Source organism: Camellia sinensis, unplaced genomic scaffold (assembly GCF_055761805.1).
Source record: "Camellia sinensis isolate YWXY unplaced genomic scaffold, ASM5576180v1 Unanchor12, whole genome shotgun sequence".
NCBI classification, from domain to species: Eukaryota; Viridiplantae; Streptophyta; class Magnoliopsida; order Ericales; family Theaceae; genus Camellia; species Camellia sinensis.
Genome location: NW_028128998.1, coordinates 5191367 through 5215380, shown reverse-complemented (window position 1 = coordinate 5215380; position 24014 = coordinate 5191367). Strand labels below are relative to the sequence as shown.

Genomic DNA, 24014 nt, shown 5'->3' with positions numbered 1-24014 from the left:
ATTATAATATTTTTATTTTATGATATTTGTCTTTAAAAAAATAAACAATACGATAAAATTAAAAAGTTACGATTATCAAATCGACTTAATTTTTTTCACTAATTTATTTATCATCTTAATCTTTGAACTTTCTTTAATGATAAATTATTAGTCATAATATATTTTATTATTTATAAATTTTGTAATTTTTTTTTTTTTTTCAAGTTAAAAAATTAACACGCTCTTGCTTGCGATACCAATCTGATTTTTCTTGCTTCCAATATGAGACTAGGCGGGGGACTACAAACTTTTCATATTGTCATCCTTAAAAAAGAGGTCAATATAATTATTATGTTAAAAATATAAAATTAATTGTGATTTGTTTAAAATTCAAGAGAGGTGAATGTAATTACCTATAATTTGGTAGTAGCAACATCCCTTTCATGGGAGAGAGAGAGAGAGAGAGAGAGAGAGAGAGTGAGAAAGAGAAAGAGAGACAATTTCAGGTCCCAAATACTCCAACAGCGTGGAACATTCTGCGCCTCACCTCTTGCACTCTCACACACCACAACACTCATTCCTTCTGCACCTTATTCCACAAACAAACCTTGAGAGAGAGAGAGAAGAAGGATGAACATGGTTATGTCTGTATTGCTTCGATTTATATATCCACCACCACCTTCATTGTTCGTAACTGCCATGTCTGTGATCAGCCCTGCATCTTTGGCCAACGCCGGGATCTCGGAAATCAAAGGCAAACACATGCAGTATTCTAAGTTCTGGAACAACAACAACGACAACAACAACAACATTGGTAGTAATAATTCTCAAAAATCTCCTTCTTCTTCTTCGGCCAAGCGGGCCAAACTGTCCACCAAAACAGGTATGCTAATTGCGTACACGCCGGCGTTACTCGCCAGCGTCGCTTCCTTCGGCATTTTCCCCAACGAGGGTTTTAGGTTCTTGTTGGTCAATTCTGCTCTAACCATCCATTTCTTCAAGAGGCTTTTTGAGGTATTCAGAATTTTAATTTTAATTTTAATTTTTTTTCTAATAATGCCAGTGTATTGTGTGATTCAGATTTATTTTATATATAGACTAAAGTTACCTCAATTAAATTTTAACTAAGTTTTCCGTTTGTCAATTTGAAATTGGAAAAAAAAAAATTAATTAGTCTACTCAAATTATCACTTGTTTGAATTTAAACAATTATCCATTTTGTTTTGCAGGTTTTATTCATTCACAAATACAGCAGTGTGATGTACCTTGATGTTGCAATTCCAATCTCTCTCAGCTACTTCATCTCCACATCAACCATGATCTATGCCCAACACCTAACCCTAGGGTTCCCCGAGCCGCCACTTGATCTTAAGGATGCCGGAATTTCGATGTTTTTAATGGGTATATCTGGTAACTTGTACCACCATTACCTACTCTCTAAACTGAGGGAACAAGGTGACAAAGGGTACAAGATCCCCAAAGGTGGCTTGTTTGATCTAGTGATATGTCCACACTATCTTTTTGAAATATTAGGGTTTATAGGGATCTCTTGCATTTCTCAAACTCTCTATGCATTCTCATTCACCCTAGGCACCACTATCTACTTGATGGGGACGAGTTATGCCACTAGGAAATGGTACCTTACAAAGTTTCAAGACTTTCCCAAGAATATCAAGGCTCTTATTCCATTTGTCCTCTAGAAAAAAATGAAAATGTGGAAATATAAATTTAGGATAAAGTTAGTATTAAGTCATATATATAAAGATATGATACATTTTGCAGATTTGATATACGAAATGAGATTAAAAGCCAGAGTAGTTAGGCTTATGCCATAAGTTTGTTGATCAATAATTTTTTGTTTGTGAAAAACTTTATTGTTCATCTTTGTGCTCTTACTGACTTTTACATATAATTTAAATCATTGGTTTAAGTAGGAATTTAGAAATGAAAAGCAATTGGGAGAGAAATTGATAGGAAAAAAAAAACCTTATATTTCATTCATATTGTTCTCACATATTTCTTGTCCTTTCAAAATTATTATTCAAATTTATGATCCAAATGTAACCTTACGAATGAATTGCCAATAGATGGGTGTGAAAATGCACTGACCATAAAAGAGGATCAAATAAAAAAAAAAAGAAAAAAAAGAAAAGAAAGGACACTTTGATTAAACATTCTTGAGCAAATTATACTTGTAGTTTTTATAATTTCTCATGTGCTAAATTTAGTTTTTGTAGTTCTAATTAGGGCTATTTACATAGAGAAACTATTGAGAATATCACTGTGACCCTCTAAAGTTTAAAAGTGTACAAATTGACTCCTTCAACTATTGAGAAGTATTACTTTGTCTCCCTAAATTATAAAAACGTACAAATAGACCTCATAAACTATTGGTGTGTTTCATTTTAACCCCTTCTATTAATAGTTCAATTTGTACATTTTTATAATTTGCGGACATTTGTACACTTTTATAATTTATAATGCAAAGAGATATTTCTCAGTAGTTTAGGGAGTCCATTTGTATACTTTTAAAGTTTAGGGGGTCAAAGTGATACTTCTCATGGGTTTTTTGTGTAAATAACCTTCTAATTATATCAATTTTGTTCTTTAAATTTTTTATTTATTTATGTCAATTTAGTTTAATTGATATTTCCATTTGCACACCACTTTTTTATTTTTATATTTTTATCTTCACACTATTTTGTCCATTTAGTTATCAACTCCCAAATAAAAATTAATTATTCAAATATCAATCACAAAATAAAAATTAATTATTTAAATATCAACTACTAAACGGTTTTCATTCTGTAGTTTGATTCTGAGCCTCAAATTTTTGCTTCGTAATTGAGATCTAAACAAAAATTAGTGTGAATTGAGAAATTTTGTGGCAAATAGAAGTTTGTTTGTTTCAAGTTGGATGTTATTCTTTCAATCAATTTGGGAAGAGTGAATAACTTATTTTGTTCCTTGATATTTAATCCAATTTTTAAAAATATTATTAATTAAAAAAATTGACATAATATAAAAACTTTAAGAATAAAATTAACGCAATTAAATTATAATTACCATATCGACACGAGTACAAATATAAAGTCTAAGACTAATTATAAGGAATGTAATTTGTCCAAATTCCTTTCTTGCGACTCGTAACTATCTATTATCTTTGGGAGGTAAACAATGACTAGTTAAAAAAAACACAAAAACGAAAACGAGAATGAAAACAAAATCCTCCAAGGTGGTTTGGAAACTAATTAAAAAAGTAAAAACAAGTTAAAAAGTTAAAAAATTATACAAGTTAAAAATTCAATTTTCTTTTTATTTTGTACATATTTTTTTCGTAAAAAGTCAAAAAATCATTCCAAATATACTAATTTTTTTAGCTCCAATTTTAGTTAAAAAAATCCAAAAAATTACTAAAATAGTCTATTGCCAAAGTTCCGGTGGTATAAAATGGATAACAAGTTTGTTTTTAAAAATATATTTTTTTTCTAGCTGAGAAATATGATAAATTGGACCTTCTATGATTATTGGATGTAATTAATTTTTTATGTGGATAATATACATAAAAAGACTTACAAAATAAATAGTTTGAGATCATTGAATAGAGATCTATGACGAAGCCCACAAATGTGAAACAACACCATCCACTCTAAATTGGGCTAATAGGAACCTAACCATACACACTAGGCATTGTTTGGGATATTTGAGTTTGGCTAAGATAGTCAATAAATATATAAAAAAAAAATTAAAATAATTAATAAGACAAAATATTACATCTAATACAATAATTAATCAATTGTTCTCTCATGACCATCTATTTAATTACAAAAAAAAAAAAAATTATAAATCATCTCAAATGCATAATTTTTTTCATCGTATAAAATAGTTAAAAAATAAAAAAAAAATCACTAAAATAGTTATATTTTACATAGCCCTAATGGGAAAGTCATTTTGGCCAATTCAAAATTCAAATGAAAAGTACGGAAGTAAATGTGATTCATGAAGGAAAGAAAGGTTGCATTACTACCATGTTTGACCTTGACTTGGTTTCTTGTGTTTTCACTGTAAATGACCTGTGTGATGTCTCCAGGCAAAAAAATTCAAAATTAAAATTAAAATCTGTCCTATTTTTTAATAAAAATTTAGGGTCATCTAAGTTGCACAAAATAAAAAATATATATTTACTCTTTTTTTTTTTAAAGTTTATCAAAGAAGGACATTAGCCACAAAAAAAAAAAAAAAAGGTCTTCCTAAATGTAAGTTATAAAAAAGTTTTTTTTTAAAAAAATAAAAATGTTACCAAACAATATGACCTACTTTAACCATTACAAAACTCAAAAATTAAAATTTGCTATAGCTTAAAAATAAAAATAAACTTTTTTTTACTAAGAGTGTTTTTAGAACTTCAAGGTTTGAAATTACAAACTTTTTAAAAAATCTACTGTCTAAGCCATTAAACCCTAAATATTTAAAACTTAAAATTTTCATAATAGATATCCTCAAATCGATTACAAACTTACCAATAAAATTCAAAAAGAAATGTCTTATACTATTATTTATTCTTTTTAAACTCTAGGAAAATTTACTCATAAATTCCGTATATATTTTTAATATAATAATTTTCAAATTTTATTTAATTGTGATCATTTAAATAATACTTTTAATTTCTAAATAGAATGAACATATTTCGAACTGACTTGGTTTCTTGGTTTCATGAAGAAGTTGTATAGTGGCTAAGGTTTTAAAGTGGGAAAGATAATAGGTTGTAAAGAAAGAAAGGGAAAATTGAATTTTTTTTTTTATTATGAAATAATTATTATTTTTCAGGAATGATGGTATAATCATAGCAATATTTTTGTTTTTAGGAAAGAATGGTAAAATTTTAACAAAATTATAATTAATATGATGCTTTAGCCAATAATATTTTCTTGGGTGAAGCACTAATAAATCCTAAAATGTGATCTTGTGAACGGTTTAATCCTCTATTTTTTCTTATAAATCCGAAGGTCTCCTTAAAGTGGAAAGTACATAAAAAGTTAGTCACTTTACATGTTTGGGCTTAATTTTTTAGGGATAAAAGTGATTTTCTCAAAATGTAAAATTACACATTTGGGCAATTTGAATTATAGAAGTTTTGGATTTTCCCTCATTTTAGAACAAATCTCACATCACGAACAAAAACCTAACACTCTAATGTAACACTCCAATAACGTAACACTTCAATGTAACACACTAAAAAACTCATTGGTGTACTTTTCTCAAATGTAACAACGTAACACTCAAAAATAATTCTTTGGTGTACTTTTCCCAAACGTAACGCTCCAATGTAAATATATATATATATATAATTCTTAGTGTATTTTTTCCAAACATAATACTTCAATTAGTGTAATCCCAAACATAACATTCCAATGTAACACACAAAAATACTAAAAAAACTCCTTAGTATACTTTTTTTTAAACGTAACATTCACAGTTTGAAATTATACATTTGTTCAAAACTTACTAAGGAATATTTGTACTCCTTTTGGAATGGTTTGAAGAATTTCACATTCTTTTTTTTTTTTTTTAGTGTTACATTGGAGTGTTATATGTAAGAAAAGTACACTAAGAAGTTTTCTTTTGTGTTACATTGGAGCGTTACGTTTGGAAAAAATACACAATTTTTTTTTTTTTTTGTTACACTAAAGTGTTACACTAAGGAATTTTTTTGGAATGTTATATTGAAGTGTTAAGTTTAGAAAAAGTACACTAATGAATTTATTTGTGTTATATTAGAATGTTACATTAAGGAGTTTTTGTGTGTTACACTAAGGATTGGTGTAAATCTGAGCCTGAGTCTTCCACTCATCTCTTGATGCATTGCTACTTTGCATGGAGGGTTTGGGCTGATATGATGGATTGGTGGGAGTTGAAGGGGGCTATTCCATGTTCATTAGAAGGTATACTTCACTGGTGGGATGGGGTGTATTTGAACAGGAAAGAAAAATGGATATGGAAGGTCATTCCCTTAGCTGTTATATGGTCTCTGTGGAAGCTTAGGAATGAGTGCATCTTCAAATCTGCTTCGCCTCAGTTAGTGGACCTGTGTGAGTTGATCAAAATCAGAGTTGCACTGTGGCTCAAACATAGATTCAAGGACTGTCATTTCTCTGTTCAAGATTTTTTAACCAACCTGAGGCAAATAAGATTGAGTCTGGGGAGCAGATCTGTTTTGGGCAGCTGATTCTGGGTTGGAGTTGACTTGAGGCTACTGTTATGTGATGGAGTTGATCCTGCCTTCGTGCAATGGAGATGAACTTGTTGTTCTGTGCTGATTAAAACTCGGGGCTGTTCTGTTCTGTACTGATGAACCAGTGTTGGAGGACCATTTAAACAGAATTGCATTTTGCTTGGAGTTTCAACAGTTGGTGTCTCTGTGTCTCTGGGCTGCTTGGTTGATATCTTACCGACCTTATTTGCCCTGTTTGGTTCTTTTGTGATCTTTGCTCCTTCGTTTTTATTGTTGATTGCCAATGTCTTTTTTCTTGATAATTTTCAATAAAATTCCTTTTGGCTGTTTTAAAAAAAAAAAAACACTAAGGATTTTTTTTAGTGTTATATTAGAGTGTTACATTTAGAAAAGGTACACGCAGAAGTTTTTTTTGTATGTTACATTAGAGTGTAACATTAAGGAGTTTTTGTGTGTGTTACATTAGAGTGTTATATTAAGGAGTTTTTGTGTGTTATATTAAAGTGTTATGTTTAGAAAAATACATTAAGGAGTTTTTTGATGTGTTACATTAGAGTGTTACAATAAGAAATTTTTGTGTGTGTTATTTTAGAGTGTTACATTAAGGAGTTTTTTTGGAGTGTTATGTTTGGAAAAACTATAGTAAGGAGTTTTTTTTATGTGTTACATTAGTGTTACATTTGGATGTTAATTAATGTTAATGTTACAATAGAGACGAACACCACACCAATAACACCACAAACGGGGTAATATCATCCACCTACAAATCACTCCACTAAATCTCCACAAAAAAAAAAAAAAAAAAAAAAAAATAGAAACATAAAAACCTACCTTACCCACACACACATACAAGGGCAAATAAGTAAACTTTCAAATCTCAAATCAAAGAAATACAACATATCCAAAATAAAAATGACTAATTGGTTTGAAAGAAAACTTCTAAGACTAAATGGAATAACTTTTCTCCAAATGGGATTTATGAGTAATTTTTTCTATTTTCTTTTTATATTTTAAAAATAAAAAAATTAAGAATTTTATGATCAAGTGTTGGAGCTTTATTTTCCTATTATGAAATAATTATTAATTACAAGAATGACGGCATAATCATAGCAATATTTTTGTTTTATGAAAGAATGGTAAAAATTTTAAAAAATTATAAATAATATGATGTGTTAGCCAATAAGATTTATTTCAATGTTTTTAAAATAACAAAAATTAAAAATTTTATGATGAAGTCTTTGGGAACTTTGCTATCATTCATCATTGAACTATCACGAACTTTCCTACCATTCATCATTGAACTATCACTTTATGTGGTGTTTGGGAACTTGGTTCCTAGATTTTTTTCTCATTTTTTTCACTAAAAGATAAAGGTTTTACAAAATAAAAATAAAAAAACAAATTCAAACAAGATATCACATCCAACCCTATAATCATTTCATTTTTTCTCTCACAAACATCACATCCAATCACAAAAAAATCCAACTATCTTTCCAAACACTAAAAATTTTTTATCCAATAATATCCTACAACTAAAAAAACCTACATAAAAACCCACTTCCCAAACACCCACTTAATATTCTTTTAATATTTTAAAAATAAAAAAATTAAGAATTTTATGATGAAGTGTTGGTGCTTTATTTTTCAATTATGAAATAATTATTACAGTAATGCTAGGGAGCTCGAAAGCCCCTCCGAATCCCCCGAATTCGAAAAAGGAAGAAGAAGAAGAAGAAGAAGAAGAAGAAGAAGAAGGACTGGACTGGAGAGGCCACCATCAACCGGGCTGGGCAGGGGGCGGAGGCGGAGGCGGAGGCGGGGCGGAGACGATCGCCGACGAGATGTGAGCTGCGACGATCGCCGACGAGCTGCGAGCTGCGACGATCACCGAGGTGCGACGATCGGACTGACGATTGGCCTCTCTTCTCTCCCTCTCCCTCTCTCTTTCTCTCCCTCTCCTTCTGTCTCAGACCTGCGTGATGAAGAAGAAGAAAGAAAAAAAAAAAAAAAAAGAATGCCCAAAACGACGTCGTTTTGGGCATTCGGGGGATTAGGGGGGGCAAAATTCGGAGAAAAAATCATTATTCTAATTATTATTTGTAAGAATGATGGCATAATCATAGCAATATTTTTTTTTTAGGAAAGAATGGTAAAATTTAAAAAATATAATGAATATGATGTGTTACCCAATAAGATTTATTTCAATATTTTTAAAATAAAAAAATAATTTATGATGAAGTCTTGGGAATTTTCCTACCATCATTATTGAAATATCACTTTAATATAGATATAGATAGATAGATAGATATTTAATATTGGATCGACTTAAAATATTTCTGTTTTCAGCTGACCCTATCTTGGATTTGATAAAAAGTAAAAATAAAAAATAAAAATTGATCAATAAATTAATAAATATAGTTAAAAACAATCAATTTATATCATAGTTTCTCAAGTTTTAATACATATTTTCATAATTCAAATAAAAAATACATATTTCCATGGTAAAAAACAATCAAGTTAACATTACAAAGTCTGACAAAAGAAAAAATGAAATTGATTAATAAGTCCCATATTTTACACTTGTAATCGATATAGCTTCATATTTTTTTTTTATAATCCATTTAATCTTTTTGGAATTGTAATGACTCATTTGCCCACCACGTTAGAGTGTCACATTTGGAAAAAGTACACTAAAGAGGTTTTAATTTTTTTAGAGTGTCACATCATACCCGCCACATTGGAGTGTCACATGTCACATTTGAAAAAAATATACTAAAAGGGTTTATTTTTTTTTTGAGTGTCACATGTCACATTTGGAAAAAAAAATACACTAAAAAGTTTTTTTTTTTAAGAGTGTCACATCATACTCGCCACGTTGTCACACTTGGGAAAAGTACACTTAAGAGTTTTTCTTTTTTTAGAGTGTCATATTATAGCTGTCACGTTGTCACATTTAGAAAAAGTACACATGTCACATTATTACATTTGAAAAAAGTACACTACGGAATTTTTAATTTTTTTTTAGTGTCACATCATACCTGTCATGTTGTCACATTTGGACAAAGTACACTAAGGAATTTTTAAGTTTTTTGGAGTAAAAGTCTTGAAGTGTTAAATCATACCTGTCACGTTGTCACATTTGAAAAAAATACACTACGGAATTTTTAGTTTTTTTAAAATGTCACATCGTTGGAGTGTCACATTAATACCTGCCACATTGAAATATTACATCATACTTGTCACATTAATAAAAGGGTATAGTTGTCTACCAAAACACTACTAAAATAAAAAAAAAATAGGACTACACGGAAAGAAATTTTTCACTAATAGGACTTAATAGACCAATAGAAAAAACGGAATTTGGGGATGCTGTTGCGCGGGGTGCGCAGTAGCACCTGTTGTACGGCGAAATAGACTCATTTTGGGGCTCATTTTGATAATCCGAACCGTTAGCATACCTGCAAAAAATCAAGTTAATCGGATATCGTTTACCTATTCATCCACTCACATTTGTATTCATTTTAATACTTTAAATCACAATTATTATTTATTTTTGTAGATAGAAATGTGAATGGATGAATCGGTAAACGATATCCGATTAACTTGATTTTTTACAAGCATGTTCTACTTGATATATTCTAAAATGTGAACGGTTCAGATTATCAAAATGAACCCTGAAATGGGCCCATTTCGCTGCACAACAGATGCTGCTGCGCACCCCGCGCAACAGCATCCCCAATCACGAAAAAACGTAAGACTAATTGGAATATTTGGTTGCAATCTCCTATTTTTAGAAGTTTATGTAACATTAAAAAATAAAATTCTATTATATCAAAACATTTTGAAGGTTGTTAATTTTTATTTTAAAAAAAATTGAAAATACTAAAATATTAATATGATTATAGGGTTTGAAAATATGTAGGAGTTAATTTAGGAACATAAATTTAAAAATTAGAGAGTGTCTATATATGGTATAAATTTTTATGGGGTTAATTTTGAAAATACAAATTTAGGTGATATTAAATATTAAAATAAATTTAATTAAAAAAGTTAATTTAAGAACATATATTTAAAAAACTAGAGAGTATCTATACATGGTATAAATTTTTCATGTAGTTAATTTAGGAACATATAAATTTAGCTGATATTAATAATATTAAAATAAACTTAATCAACGAATCATTTTACGACATGTCTTTTTTGTCTTTTTACAATAATTCAAAAATTTTGAAAAATTATGTTGAGAAGTTGGAGCTTCCATAGCCTTTTCATTAAAAATTCCATTTTCCTTAAAAGGAACCTAACCATCCACTCTAAGACATTTGGGATGTTTGATTTTGGCTAAAACAGTTAATAAAGATGAAAAAATAAAAAATAAAAAATAAAATTAAAATAGTTAATAAGATAAAATATTACATCTTACATAGTAATTAATTACTTTTTCTTTTATAATCATCTATTCAACTATAAAAAAAAATTACAAATCATCTCAATAACACAATTTTTTTTATCACATAAATAATTAAAAAAATTAAAAAAAAAAACCCACTAAAACAGCTAAATTTGTAAACAAGCAAATCTAAATTAAAGACAACCTACCTAGCCCTAATGGGAAGGTCATTTTGGCCAATTTAAATTTAAATGTAAAGTACGGCAGAAACATAGGTTGCATTGCAGCCATATTTGACCTTGACTTGGGTTCTCGTGTTTTCGCTGTAGATGACTTGCGTGATATCTAGTACGATGTAATTACCTGTGATACACGGTTGTTTTTCAAATGGGTGTGTACAGTGTGTCCTTTTTCAAAAAGTAGCCGTGTCTTATTCATTGACTCCCAAGTCTTCTTCATTGACTTGGAGTCTTCTTCATTGACTCCCAAGTCTCCCTATTTTTAAAAAAATTAAATTAAAAAAAAAATAAAAAAAATATGACAATCTAAGTATAAGAAGTGGGATGGCAAACAGAACTCAGAAAAACGAAAAACAACAAACAAAAATCTTTTATCCTTCAAATTTTGGCCATCCATCCATTATGGTCACAAAATATATTATTATTATGCTACCAAAATCAATTCAACTTCTCCATGTGTTCGTGGTTGTGTTATTGTTAAACTACATACCTGTTCTTGGACTTTCCTCGGGAGGAGTTGAAGCTGCTAATAAAATCAGGTGCATAGAGAGGGAGAAACAAGCTCTCCTCAAGTTTAAAGAAGCTGCCATAGATCATTATGGTATTCTCTCTTCTTGGGGGAATGAAGAAGATAAGAAAGACTGTTGCAAATGGAGTGGAGTCCATTGCAACAACCACAGTGGTCATGTAACCATGCTCGATCTTCATGTACCAGAGAATCTTTCCTATTCCTATGGTCTGAGAGGTGAGATGAGTCCTTCATTGCTTGAATTGCAGCATTTGAAGTACTTAGATCTTAGCGGAAATTCGTTTGAAGGGCGCATCCCAGAGTCAATTGCTTCCTTGAGCAGATTACAAGTCCTCAACCTCAATTTCAATCACTTTGGTGGTCCGATTCCTCATCAGCTTGGGAACCTTTCCAACTTAAGGTATCTTGATCTCTCTTTTAATGATCTAGAAGGTCCGATTCCTGATGCTTTTGGGAACATGATATCCCTTGTACATCTCAATCTCTCTGTTAATCACCTAGAAGGTGGCATTCCAAAGTCGTTCGTCAATCTAAGTCGTTAGACAGATAAAGTTTTGTGCAAACTGGTATCTTATACTTCTTTGTTTCTTTTTAGGTTTAAAGCCTATTACTGGTTTGATGCTAATTGAGATGCTTTTCATTCTGCAGACACACAACACCAGTTCAATGCACGAGAAAGTGATTGGGGTTTCACTTCTTTCATGCCTCTTAGTGAACTGTATGACCCCAGTAGAGGTTATCTGGTGAATGATACTATTGTAGTAGAAGCTGATGTTGCTGTCCGTAGGGTAACTGATTACTGGTCACATGACTCGAAAAAGGAGACTGGCTATGTAGGTCTTAAAAATCAAGGAGCTACTTGTTACATGAACTCTCTCCTCCAGACATTGTACCATATTCCTTATTTCAGAAAGGTTTGCCTTTTCATTCAACTTGTCTGATTGATTTTATTTTATGAGGAAATGCCTTATTTGGGTCACTTTATTCAGGCTGTGTATCATATGCCAACAACTGAGAATGATATGCCGTCAGGGAGCATCCCTTTGGCTTTGCAGAGTTTATTCTATAAGCTCCAGTACAGTGACACTAGTGTAGCAACAAAAGAGTTGACGAAGTCTTTCGGATGGGATACATATGATTCTTTCATGCAGCATGACGTGCAAGAACTTAACAGAGTGCTTTGTGAAAAGCTTGAAGATAAAATGAAGGTATAGTGATTTAATAGCATCATGGACTTCATAGTCTGTATTTAGTGCTAGGAGGTTGATTATTATACTTGACTCTGGTTTTACTGGCTCAGGGAACTGTTGTGGAGGGTACAATACAGCAGTTATTTGAAGGTCACCATATGAACTATATAGAATGCATCAATGTGGACTACAAATCAACAAGAAAGGAATCATTTTATGGTACTTGTTTTAACTTACAGTTATACCACTGTGTTATTTGAGATATATATCTGTAAGCTTTACTGACTTATATGTATTTTGAGTGTAGATCTTCAGCTTGATGTCAAGGGCTGTCGTGATGTTTATGCTTCTTTCGACAAATATGTGGAGGTGGAACGTCTCGAGGGTGATAACAAATACCATGCTGAACAATATGGGTTACAGGTTGGATGCTTTGAAACCCTGTGATTTGAATTTCACTCTAAATAATTTCCAAGATAGCTTTACCTGGATCAACCATTTTGTATGCCGGTCTGAACAAAGCCGAAGTGCTTTATTAAGTTGATATTAAATTTTCATTGCAATTGAGTTGTCCATTTTGTCATTATCATTGACAAGCATTTTGTTCTTTTTTGGATCCAATTGCCGGACGCAATGCTATGGTTCTGTCTCATAAAGAAATGCTGTAATTCTTGACCTTTCCAGGATGCAAGGAAGGGTGTCCTGTTCATTGATTTCCCCCCTGTCCTTCAACTTCAGTTAAAACGGTTTGAATATGATTTTATGCGGGATACCATGGTAAAGGTTAGTATTAAAAAATCTGTATTTTGCTTTGTGACTTGTTTTTTTATTTATGATTGTGTATGGTATGCATTGTCTGTTCAATCCGATCACTGTTAGTGTTGTACAATTATGCAGCATATCAGCTAAATTCAATAATAAAATAAAAATGGTATGCTTCATTTTACAATTTGTGTAGCTCTGTTCTACTAGATATGTATGCCTGTTGCCATGGACAACTTTCTATTTTTTAACAAAACTAGAATTAAGCTACATTTTGTAAATGTAACAATTTCATTCTTTTTTTTTTTTTTGGATTCATATAAGATATTACAATGAAGCCCAATGATTAACAATTATAATGATAATGATCAAATACAACATATAATCAATACAAAGAAACTCCCAAAGTGGGAGAGAAAGCCCCAATTAATACACGGGGAATAAGATCCATATGCAAGTGGGGAGATTTGAACCACTGACCTCCTAGTGAGGTGTAGGAGTTCTGGCCAATTTCATTCTCATCAGCAAAAAGGACAAAAAGAAAAAAATGATGGCCTTGTTTGGTTTCACTCTCAAAACACAATTTTTGAAAAAAAATTTCAAAATTTTGTTTGGTTAGAAATTTTTTGAATTTTTTTTCCAAAATCACTTTCTCTCTCTTGTACATCAATCAATCACCTTTTTTCTCTCCTCTCTCATCCTCAATCACTTTTTCTCTCACACACATCTACTCAACTACAACAAAATATCAAATCATCCCAAACTTCCATACTCTTAAACTATTTTCAAAATATACAACCAAACAAACCAAAAAAATTTCTAAACTCTCTCCCAATTTTTTTTTTTAAAAATTTATCTCCCAAAACCAAACCAAACACACTCGATATTCTTTATGGTGCACAATCCTTATTCCCTTAACACACCCAAGAGACACTGCATGCATGGAAGGTTTAAAAATTCCATTGGAGACGTTCTGTCTTTAAAGGTCTGCATTGCCTCATGGTTAAGTCATTTTAAATGTGATGTTTGCTACAAGGTGCTCTAGATTAACAATCTTTCTACCCTACTGGTCTTATTTTGCCCTAGCTTATGCATTATGTTTGTTGAGCAGGCTGGAATGCAGATTTGCATCATCAATTGCTGCACAAGCAGATGCAATGTCCTCTTCCTTATCAATTTGAAATTTTTTCCTTTTTTCTCGGGAGCTGTACTGATATTTTGAATGTTTTGGTATCACACAATTTGTTTTTCCCATTTGGTCTTTTCCTTCACTGTTTGTGGATGGTGAGAAATAAGAGCGTGATTAATAGAGAAGCTAAAACTGGTGGTTTTTATTTATCAAAAAGGAAAAAGAAAAAGAAAAAATAAGCTAAAACTGATGCTTTACAGTGTTTTTTGTTCTTCAAGCTTGGAAAACTTTTGAAGTTGTGTGTCTAATTATTGCCAATGTGGAAATTTTGATGGTATTTGATGCAAGATTCTATTCTTGACTTTGAATCAGGCACCCAGGCCTAAGTGTAAGTCATGCCTCGAGTGCATCTAGGAGCTTGTTTTCATAAGAAATATAGAGGGTGAATTCTTTTGACATTGAGGGATGTGTTCATTTTTGTGTTACATTATTTGTTTATGATCATGTAGTGATACCTTGTTTTCTTTTATTGGATAGTTTGAAACTGGGATTTTTTTGTCGCTAGTTCGAAGATTTTGACACTCTTGGATTATTTGTGATTGTAGCAAAGGTTAGAGGGCATAGATGAGTCGTTGGCTTGATCATGGTTAGCTTCTGGAAAGTTCCCCAGATCATTTCCACTTCTAGGGAGGGTCAGTTGCGACATTTACAAATCTATGTTTGATGTTTGGTTCTGAACTCCCTTAGGAATTAGTGTTATGTTACATTATTTTATTGTATTTGAATGAAATATTTATATTATAATATAATAACTATATAAAATTATAAATTTTGTGTAAAGAAAAGAAAATATGTATAGTGCAGTGAGTTGTTTTTTCTTTTTGAATTTTGTGGAGCCAAAGGATTTATACTAGATATTAAATTCACAAACTATATACGCCCGTGTCTTTATATTATACTGAGCAATACCTTTGCAATATATATAAATACGTGTCAAAAGAGATATACAAAGATATATGGAGACAGAAAGTAATATATGTGACATGAATAAGGGCTCTATAACAAACAAGAGCTGCAGGACAATGTGGAGAAAATGAAGAGGTGTTGCTGTGGAGCGGACTGGCGGTGCTGTGGTGGCATGGAAAGGTGGCTGCAAGATTTCAAAGACAAAAAAATTGCCCATTTTAATCAGCTGAACTTAGGACTTCGGTTTTTTAGAAGGGGGAGAATTCTTGTGTTGTGAGTACATGTTCTTGAACTACAATATAATCTTAGTGCCCATAGATTGGCTGAGAAAAAAATTAATAAATTAATACACGTACTATATGCATATATTTAAGCTGAGTTGTTTGAGACTATTTCCCAATCAAACCCTGCCCAAATTCAAACTGTGGTGCGGATTTACAGCCAAGCTTAGCTTGAGGTTGATAGATAGTGGTCCAAGCACAACTGAAATTTGAGTTTAGCTTGGGTCATTGCCATTTGAACCCACCCAAGTTCAAATGCTATTTACATCTGATGCCCAATCTCTCTCTCTCTCTCTCTCTCATTGAACCAAAGGAATAGCAGGAAGCCATGTACAATTCATGACTCTGAAAAATGCTTTTCTAATAAAATTTCACATTGTGTATATTATATTGTAGGACCAAACGTAGCTGTTCAGCCTTTTGCCTATGACAATACCTGGAGTCTCACAGAAAAATTGATTTGAATAGATTGTTCATTCAACCAATTGAGAAAATCGTGTCCTTGCTGTAATAAATTGAGTTGGGGTTATAAACTTATTGTTGAAGCCTCCATGAAAAAACTTAGAAAATATGAGGAAGAAGAACTCCGAAAATATGAGGAAGAAGGAATATATTTCTGTTATATTCAAAACTTCTTATTTTACAAGACCAAATGACACTCCTTATATAGGAGATATTACAAACATCATTATAACCCATTATATGCCACTTACATATTATATATTACCACTATTTACCACTATGATATTATATACATGCCACTATCTACCACCAACACCACTATCATATTCTATACATGCCACTATCTACCACCAACACCACTATCATATTATATACATGCCACTATCTTATTATATGCATTAACACAAATTTCCAGCACTCCCCCTCAAGCTGGTTTGAAGATATCTTCCATAGCCAGCTTGCTAGTCAGCTTATCAAATTGCTTCTTGTGTAGTCCCTTCGTTAGCACATCAGCTAATTGTTCACCTGTTGGAAGGTAGGTCATACAGATTATGCCAGCATTGATTTTCTCCTTGATGAAATGTTTATCCACTTCTATATGTTTTGTGCGATCATGTAGAACTGGATTATGAGCTATAGATATAGCTGCTTTGTTGTCACAATAGACCTTCATAGGTGTCGGGTGAGAAAGCTTTAATTCTTCAAGAATTCTTTTAATCCACATTACTTCACAGATTCCATGGGCAACAGCTCTGAACTCTGTTTCTGCACTACTTCTAGCTACCACATTCTGTTTTTTACTCCGCCATGTAACTAGGTTCCCACCTACAAAGGAGCAGTATCCGGATGTTGATCTCCTGTCTGTAACACTTCCTGCCCAGTCTGCATCTGTGTATACTTCAACTTGAAGATGTCCATGTTTCTTGAACAGTAAGCCTCTCCCTGGAGTTCCTTTCAAATATCTTAAGATCTTATAAACGGCCTCAAAATGCTCTGTCCCTGGTGAGTACATGAACTGACTTACCATGCTGACTGCAAAGGCAATATCAGGCCGCGTATGAGACAAGTAAATCAATTTCCCGACAAGTCGCTGATATTGTTCCCTCTCTTTGACTTCTTCAGCCTTAGCAGCTTGTAACTTCAAGTTAGGCTCGATCGGAGTCTCCACCATCTTACAACCAAGCATACCTGTTTCTCCAAGGAGATCAAGAACATATTTTCTCTGATTAACGAATATACCTTCCTTGGATCTTGCAAATTTCATTCCGAGGAAATACTTGAGGGCTCCCAGATCCTTAATGTGAAATTCTTTTGCGAGTTTGTCTTTGAGGGCTGCTAACTCTGCTTCATCATTACCAGTTAAAATGATGTCATCAACATAAACAATCAAAATTGCAATTTTACTGTTTTTTGAATGTTTATAAAATATTGTGTGATCTGCTTGACTCTGCGAGAAGCCACAACTGATAACTGCCTTCCCAAAGCGTTCAAACCACGCTCTTGGTGATTGTTTGAGTCCGTATAATGACTTGTTCAATCTGCATACTCTGTCGCTTCCAAGTCTCTGCTCAAATCCCGGCGGTAGGCTCATGAACACTTCCTCTTCAAGATCACCATTGAGAAATGCATTTTTAATGTCAAGTTGATGTAGAGGCCAATCTGAATTTACTGCAAGAGATAACAGTACTCTGATGGAATTTATTTTAGCAACAGGAGCAAACGTCTCCTGATAGTCGATCCCATAAGTTTGAGTGAAGCCTTTAGCCACCAGTCTCGCCTTGTATCTCTCAACGCTTCCATCTGCGTTACATTTTATCGTAAACACCCATTTACACCCAACTGTTTTCTTGTCTTTGGGTAGATCAACTATCTCCCAAGTACCACTTCTCCTTAAAGCATTCATCTCCTCCATGATTGCTAATTTCCAATTCGGATCATCCAATGCTTCCTGTATATTCCTTGGAACAAACAAGTGTGAAATCCTAGATGTGAAAGCTCTATGGTTTTTAGACAGTCTTTGATAGGAGAGGTAATTTGCAATAGGATGTTTAATGCAATTTCGGACACCTTTCCTAATTGCTATAGGAACATCAAGGTCGGAAATAGAAGGAATAGGATTACCTAAAATTTCGATGCCAGAACTCGGGTGGACATTCGGGTCATTACGATGGACATTCGGGTCATTATTCCTCAGGTGAAATCGCTTCCTAGTATAAACCTGAAGCTCAGGATTTAGATCATTTTGTAGTACTTCTCTCCCTAAACAAGAATCTTCTTGACTAGGCAACCATAGAACTTGGTTCTCCTAAGTGATCATTATCAGACAGATGTGGTTTTTGTGTAGGATAAATGACATTGAGGAGCGGGATAGAAATATCCCAAAAACGGTCTTCTACTCCACTTGTCTCCCCCTGAAGAGAAGTGTTGGGGAAATAGGATTTTGTTTCCACAAATGACACATCCATACTCACATGAAATTTCTTGGTTTGAGGATCGAAACACTTATACCCCTTTTTGTTTGAGGAATAACCCAAAAAAACACATTTTATAGCACGGGGGTCAAGTTTTGAACGAAATTGACTGGGAACATGAACATAGGCAGTACATCCAAAAACTTTGGTGGGTAAATCAGAAAACAACCTCGTGTCAGGAAAAAAAATTTTTAGACAATCGAAAGGTGTTTTGTATGTTAACACCTTTGTAGGCATCCTGTTTATCAAATAAGAGGCTGTTAAAATTGCTTCGCCCCATAAATATTTAGGAACATGCATGTAAAACATTATAGCACGTGCTACTTCAAGTAGATGTTTATTTTTTCGTTCTGCAATGCCATTTTGTTGAGGGGTATCCCGACATGTAGATTGATGAAAAATCCCTTTTTTTTTTCAAAAACTCACCCAACTGCTCATTGAAATATTCTGTTCCATTATCAGAATGTAAAATACCAATTTTGGTTTGAAATTGGTTTTCAATCATATTGTAAAAATTTGTGAATAAATTTTTCACGTCAGATTTTTTATTCATCAAATAAATCCAACATAAGCGGGTATGGTCATCAATAAATGTAACAAACCATCTTTTACCAGAAAGAGTAGTGATTTTAGAAGGGCCCCAAACATCACTATGAATCAAATAAAAAGGTTTGGAAGCCTGGTAAGGTTTTGGCAAATAAGTAGAGCGACGAAATTTTGCAAAAATGCAACTTTCACAATGAAAAGAAGAACAATCAATCCCTTTAAATAATTCTGGAAATAAATATTTCAGATAAAGAAAACTAGGATGTCCTAGCCTATAGTGCCATAGCATTATTTTTTCTCGAACAGAGATTGAACTAGTACTATTAAAGCTCTGAGCTTTTTTATTACTAACAGGTACTTCATCAAAGTAGTAAAGACCTTCAAGCATCCTAGCACGCCCAATCATCATCCCCGAGTTCTGGTCCTGAAATTCACAATGGGATTCAAAAAATGTAACACGACAATTAGAATCCTTAGATAGTTTACTGACAGACAAAAGGTTACAGGCTAAGTTGGGGACGTGAAGAACAGCATTGAGATTAATTTTCTCAGTTAGTTTAATAAATCCTTTTCCTGCAATAGGTGAAAAACTACCATCGGCTATTCTGATTTTGTCATGACCAGAACAAGGGAAATAGGTACTAAATAAATGGGAAAAACTAGTCATGTGATCGGAGGCACCGGAATCTATGATCCACGGAGAGAAGTTTAGGCAAGAGAAGGCTTTAGGATTTCTACCTGTTTGTGCCAACAAAACACTAGGAGTACCGGATGAGGAGTTGGATTTTATCAGCTTTAAGAGTTGATCAATCTGCTCTTTGTTGAAGGGACCTGAATCGGCTTCATTAGCGGTAGGAAAGCCACGATTCTTCTCTCCTTGTTTGCTGCTTTTCCAGTTGACAGGTTTGCCATGGATCTTCCAACACGTTTTGCGTGTATGGCGAGGCTTGTTGCAAAAATCACACCAGACCCGTGGCTTATCATCAAACCTGCGCTGGTAATTTGCAGCCTTGTTGGCCGCAGCATCGCTAATTAAAGCAGAAATTTCAATTGATTCACCAGTACCTTTTTTCTTAAGCATGACGCTCCTTCGGCTCTCTTCCCTTCTGACTTCAGCAAATACTTCGCCAATGGATGGGAGAGGAGGTCTGCCAATAATTCTTCCTCGCACTTCATCGAACTCAATGTTGAGGCCGGCAAGAAACTTGTAAATACGGCTGTCTTCCACAGTTTTCTTGTGGTGGTTGCAGTCGTCAACCGATTTCCATTCGTATGTGTTAAAGATGTCAAGATCCTGCCACAACCTTTTCAACGAATTGAAATATTTGGTGACGGAATCATCTCCTTGACGAATCTCTCCCAACTTCAAAGTTAATTCGAAAACTTGAGATTGATTTCCTAGGTCAGAATACATCTGACTAACATTATCCCACAATTCTTGTGCAGTAGGATAGCACATGTAATTAGAGCTTATATCCTCCTCCATGGAATTGACCAACCATGTCATAACCATGGAGTTTTCAGCGTCCTAACTGTCGAACAGCGGATCATTAACAGCAGGAGCCTTCTTGTCACCAGTGATGTAACCGATCTTTCCTTGCCCACGGATATACATCCGGACAGATTGTGACCAGCGGAGAAAATTATCACCATTTAGGCGGATGGTGGTGATTTGGACAGAGTGAGAGTTGGACGTTTTTACTGGAATGGCAGCGGCAGGGGTTGAAGTGGTTTCAGACGTGACTTCCGACATGGCTATGACGGTTTTAGGGCTGCTGTGTTTTTTGTTGCTCTGATAACAACTTAGAAAAAATGAGGAAGAAGAACTCCGAAAATATGAGGAAGAAGGAATATATTTCTGTTATATTCAAAACTTCTTATTTTACAAGACCAAATGACACTCCTTATATAGGAGATATTACAAACATCATTATAACCCATTATATGCCACTTACATATTATATATTACCACTATCTACCACTATGATATTATATACATGCCACTATCTACCACCAACACCACTATCATATTCTATACATGCCACTATCTACCACCAACACCACTATCATATTCTATACATGCCACTATCTACCACCAACACCACTATCATATTATATACATGCCACTATCTTATTATATGCATTAACACAAATTTCCAGCAAAAAATGAAATAACTAGTTAGTCATGAAGGAGCTACATGTTTCAAAGATACTTGTTTTTGAATGATTGGTGAGTCTCAGTCATTTTGAGCTCATTTGCACCAGGCCAAACTAGGTGTGCTTAAAGTGAACATTGAACAAGCTTTTGCCTTGTCATTTCCAATTTCAGCCCTTGTATATTTTAGAGCCCAAATAATTTTTGTTTATAAGATAATGTTAACAGAAGGTCCGAGATTCTTTCCCCCTGATTTAAATACATTCCTTTACTTGATGAAAAACTTTTGGGCTCTGGAAATAATGCTTCAATAGAAAAGCTGTTTAGGGTCCCTAAATAGCTGAATATCAGGTCCTCCAAATATGTGTTCAAATGCCAAGTCTGTAACTTTTGAGTGGAAGTGGATGAGTCTTGTGCCAGCAGCATATGTTTGTCTGATCTATGCACAAAGCCCACAGTATCATTCATCATGTAAGAAACTTAATATCTTGTCATTTGGCATGATCTGATTATCTTGCTTGATTATGGATAACATGCCTAGCTTTAAAGGGACCCCACCCCACTCTGTGCCTAGTTTATCTAATGGATCATTTATATTTCAATCAGAATCTGTCTTTTTGCTTTTATCATTTTTAGGTTCTAGAATAACCCTTCTTTTTATTTTCTAGTTGTCTTACTGCTTCCTTCCATATGATGCTTTTGGAATGAACTGTATAATTTGAGTTGGGCAAGGTCAACTCTCTCTCATGTACCTCTTCTCTAGAGTTCTGACTGTCTGCTTGATTTTGAGAGCAGACTAGCTCAATGATGAGGGAACTTTTCTTAAACTATTGCTCCCTCCCACTTTAGAATTAGTTGTTTTTGTGAAAGATGTTTACACTAACCGTTTGTCACACACACACACACATAACCTCTTTCATTTAAAACATTACTGAAACATCTTGTTTCATTTGTAAAACAGATAAATGACCGCTATGAGTTCCCTCTACAACTCGATCTTGACAGAGAGGATGGCAGATATTTGTCACCTGAAGCAGATAGGAGTGTTCGCAACTTGTATACCCTTCACAGGTATTTATTCTTTTTTACATTATACCAGTGAGCCTCTCATTAATTTTCTTCCCAGAAAATTTTACTTAATGTATAGCTTTACACAATTTGTTTTGTTGAAATATATGCTCTCTTTAGATAAAATTATATGAAAATGTAAAGTGGCTTTATCTTATGCTAATAGGCCTCTGATTAATTTTCTTTCCAGGAAATCTTTGCATACCTTTACCGCTTTGTTTTGTGAAACATCTGCTCTCTTTAGATAAATTTATATGAAATTGTCAGGTGGCGCTTTTTTTGCATGTTTCCTTACTTCTCTGTTTATTGCTTTTCTTCCAATATATCCAATATGTTGATAACAAATATCAACTTAGAAAATGGTATCTAATTGTAGATCTTTTTAAAAAAAATCCTCATCTTATGTTTGCTAAATTTAAAGGGGAAAGATGTCTTCTCTTCCTGCTTGGTGGTTGGATGATGAGATGAAGAACAAAATTTCGTTTTGTTTCTATCAATGGCCGAAACATTTCTGTTTCCTAGGAAACCATAACGAAATAACAGTGGCATAGCAAAATTTCAATGTTTCCATTGAAATATACCAAAACACAGTGAAACACTAGAGAACATACCGCAACAATGAGTTATTTCGACACCTATTAAGAACATTTAACAATGCTTATTTCTATTTGCCTCTTTTTGTCAAAAGAAAATACTTGAGAATATATAAAAATATTAAATTTATTAGAGAATTTAAGAAACTTAAAAACAAAAGAGAAGAGATAGAAAGGAGAAAATAAACATGCATGATTAAGCCACTTATTTTCCTTCTTTCTTTGTTACTGCAATGTACTTTGTTTTTTCTGTTTTCGTTCCTTTTGCTATCAGAATTTTGCATTTTCCAAATGTATTTTCTTACAATGGCAAACCAATAACTAAGTTTTTAAACCTTGTTTATGAGCTTCTAATATTCATAGAGCTCAACATGTTCAATTATTTAATTATTCCGAATGTATTAACATTTATATAGGTTTTGGTTTTTGTTCTCAAATGTTTTTTCCCCCTCCTCATTTCACTTATGTTTTCGAAAATTCATTTCAAAACATTTCCGTTTCCAAGCTAACCAAAAGAACATACCGAAACAAAATTTTGATCCTTGTGATATGGAACCAAGTATAAGGTTATGGGTTCAAGCCTCAATGGGAGGCAGCCTCCATGGATCCATTGAAACCTCTCCCCAAAGAAAAACCTGAGAACAAAAGAGGAAGGTGGATTCTTGATTACTGTTGTATGACTCTTTGGTCAATGTAGCACTTTCCTCTCTTTTTCCCTCCCCTGGAAAAAAATGAAATTCTGACAAAGGAATTGAAGTGGTGTGGCATCTTTATACTATATTGGCCACATATTTCAATTATATAGCACTCCAGAATTACATGTCCTTATCACACATTTTCATCTCTCCTTTTGATGTGAATGGAGATGTATTTTATTCATTTGTGTTATCTGTGTCATCATTTATTATTTCCTTTTTCATTTTCTCATTATTTTTTATTTTGTTGGGGCATGATTTTTTGTTTTCTGTTCAGATAGTATTATATGTCCAAGAAAATTAGATTTTATGCGAAAAGTACATTGT

General features: G+C 33.1%; 2 protein-coding genes across 19 annotated transcripts in view; both read left to right on the top strand.

The window, feature by feature from the left end:
- Positions 1-503: 503 nt before the first annotated feature.
- Positions 504-1849, top strand: LOC145814629 (uncharacterized). The gene is made up of 2 exons (XM_082911579.1): positions 504-993; positions 1209-1849. Exons 1-2 carry the CDS (start codon positions 610-612, stop codon positions 1677-1679), a joined length of 855 nt encoding a protein of 284 aa, XP_082767705.1. The 5' UTR covers positions 504-609; the 3' UTR covers positions 1680-1849.
- Positions 1850-11182: 9333 nt separating this feature from the next.
- The window catches only part of LOC145814624 (ubiquitin C-terminal hydrolase 12-like), a 37511-nt gene continuing 24679 nt past the window's right edge, over positions 11183-24014 (top strand). For 9 of the 18 annotated variants that reach the window (XR_014357979.1, XR_014357978.1, XR_014357980.1 and 6 more), the window contains exons 1-7: positions 11184-11769; positions 12018-12283; positions 12359-12577; positions 12670-12778; positions 12867-12982; positions 13244-13342; positions 22293-22402. Coding sequence is in view for 14 of the 18 variants with exons in the window: in XM_082911533.1 (XP_082767659.1) it covers positions 12071-12283; positions 12359-12577; positions 12670-12778; positions 12867-12982; positions 13244-13342; positions 22293-22402 (866 nt within the window). In the remaining 4 variants the exon portion in view is untranslated. The other 9 variants (XM_082911527.1, XM_082911526.1, XM_082911524.1 and 6 more) reach the window with 2 other exon arrangements.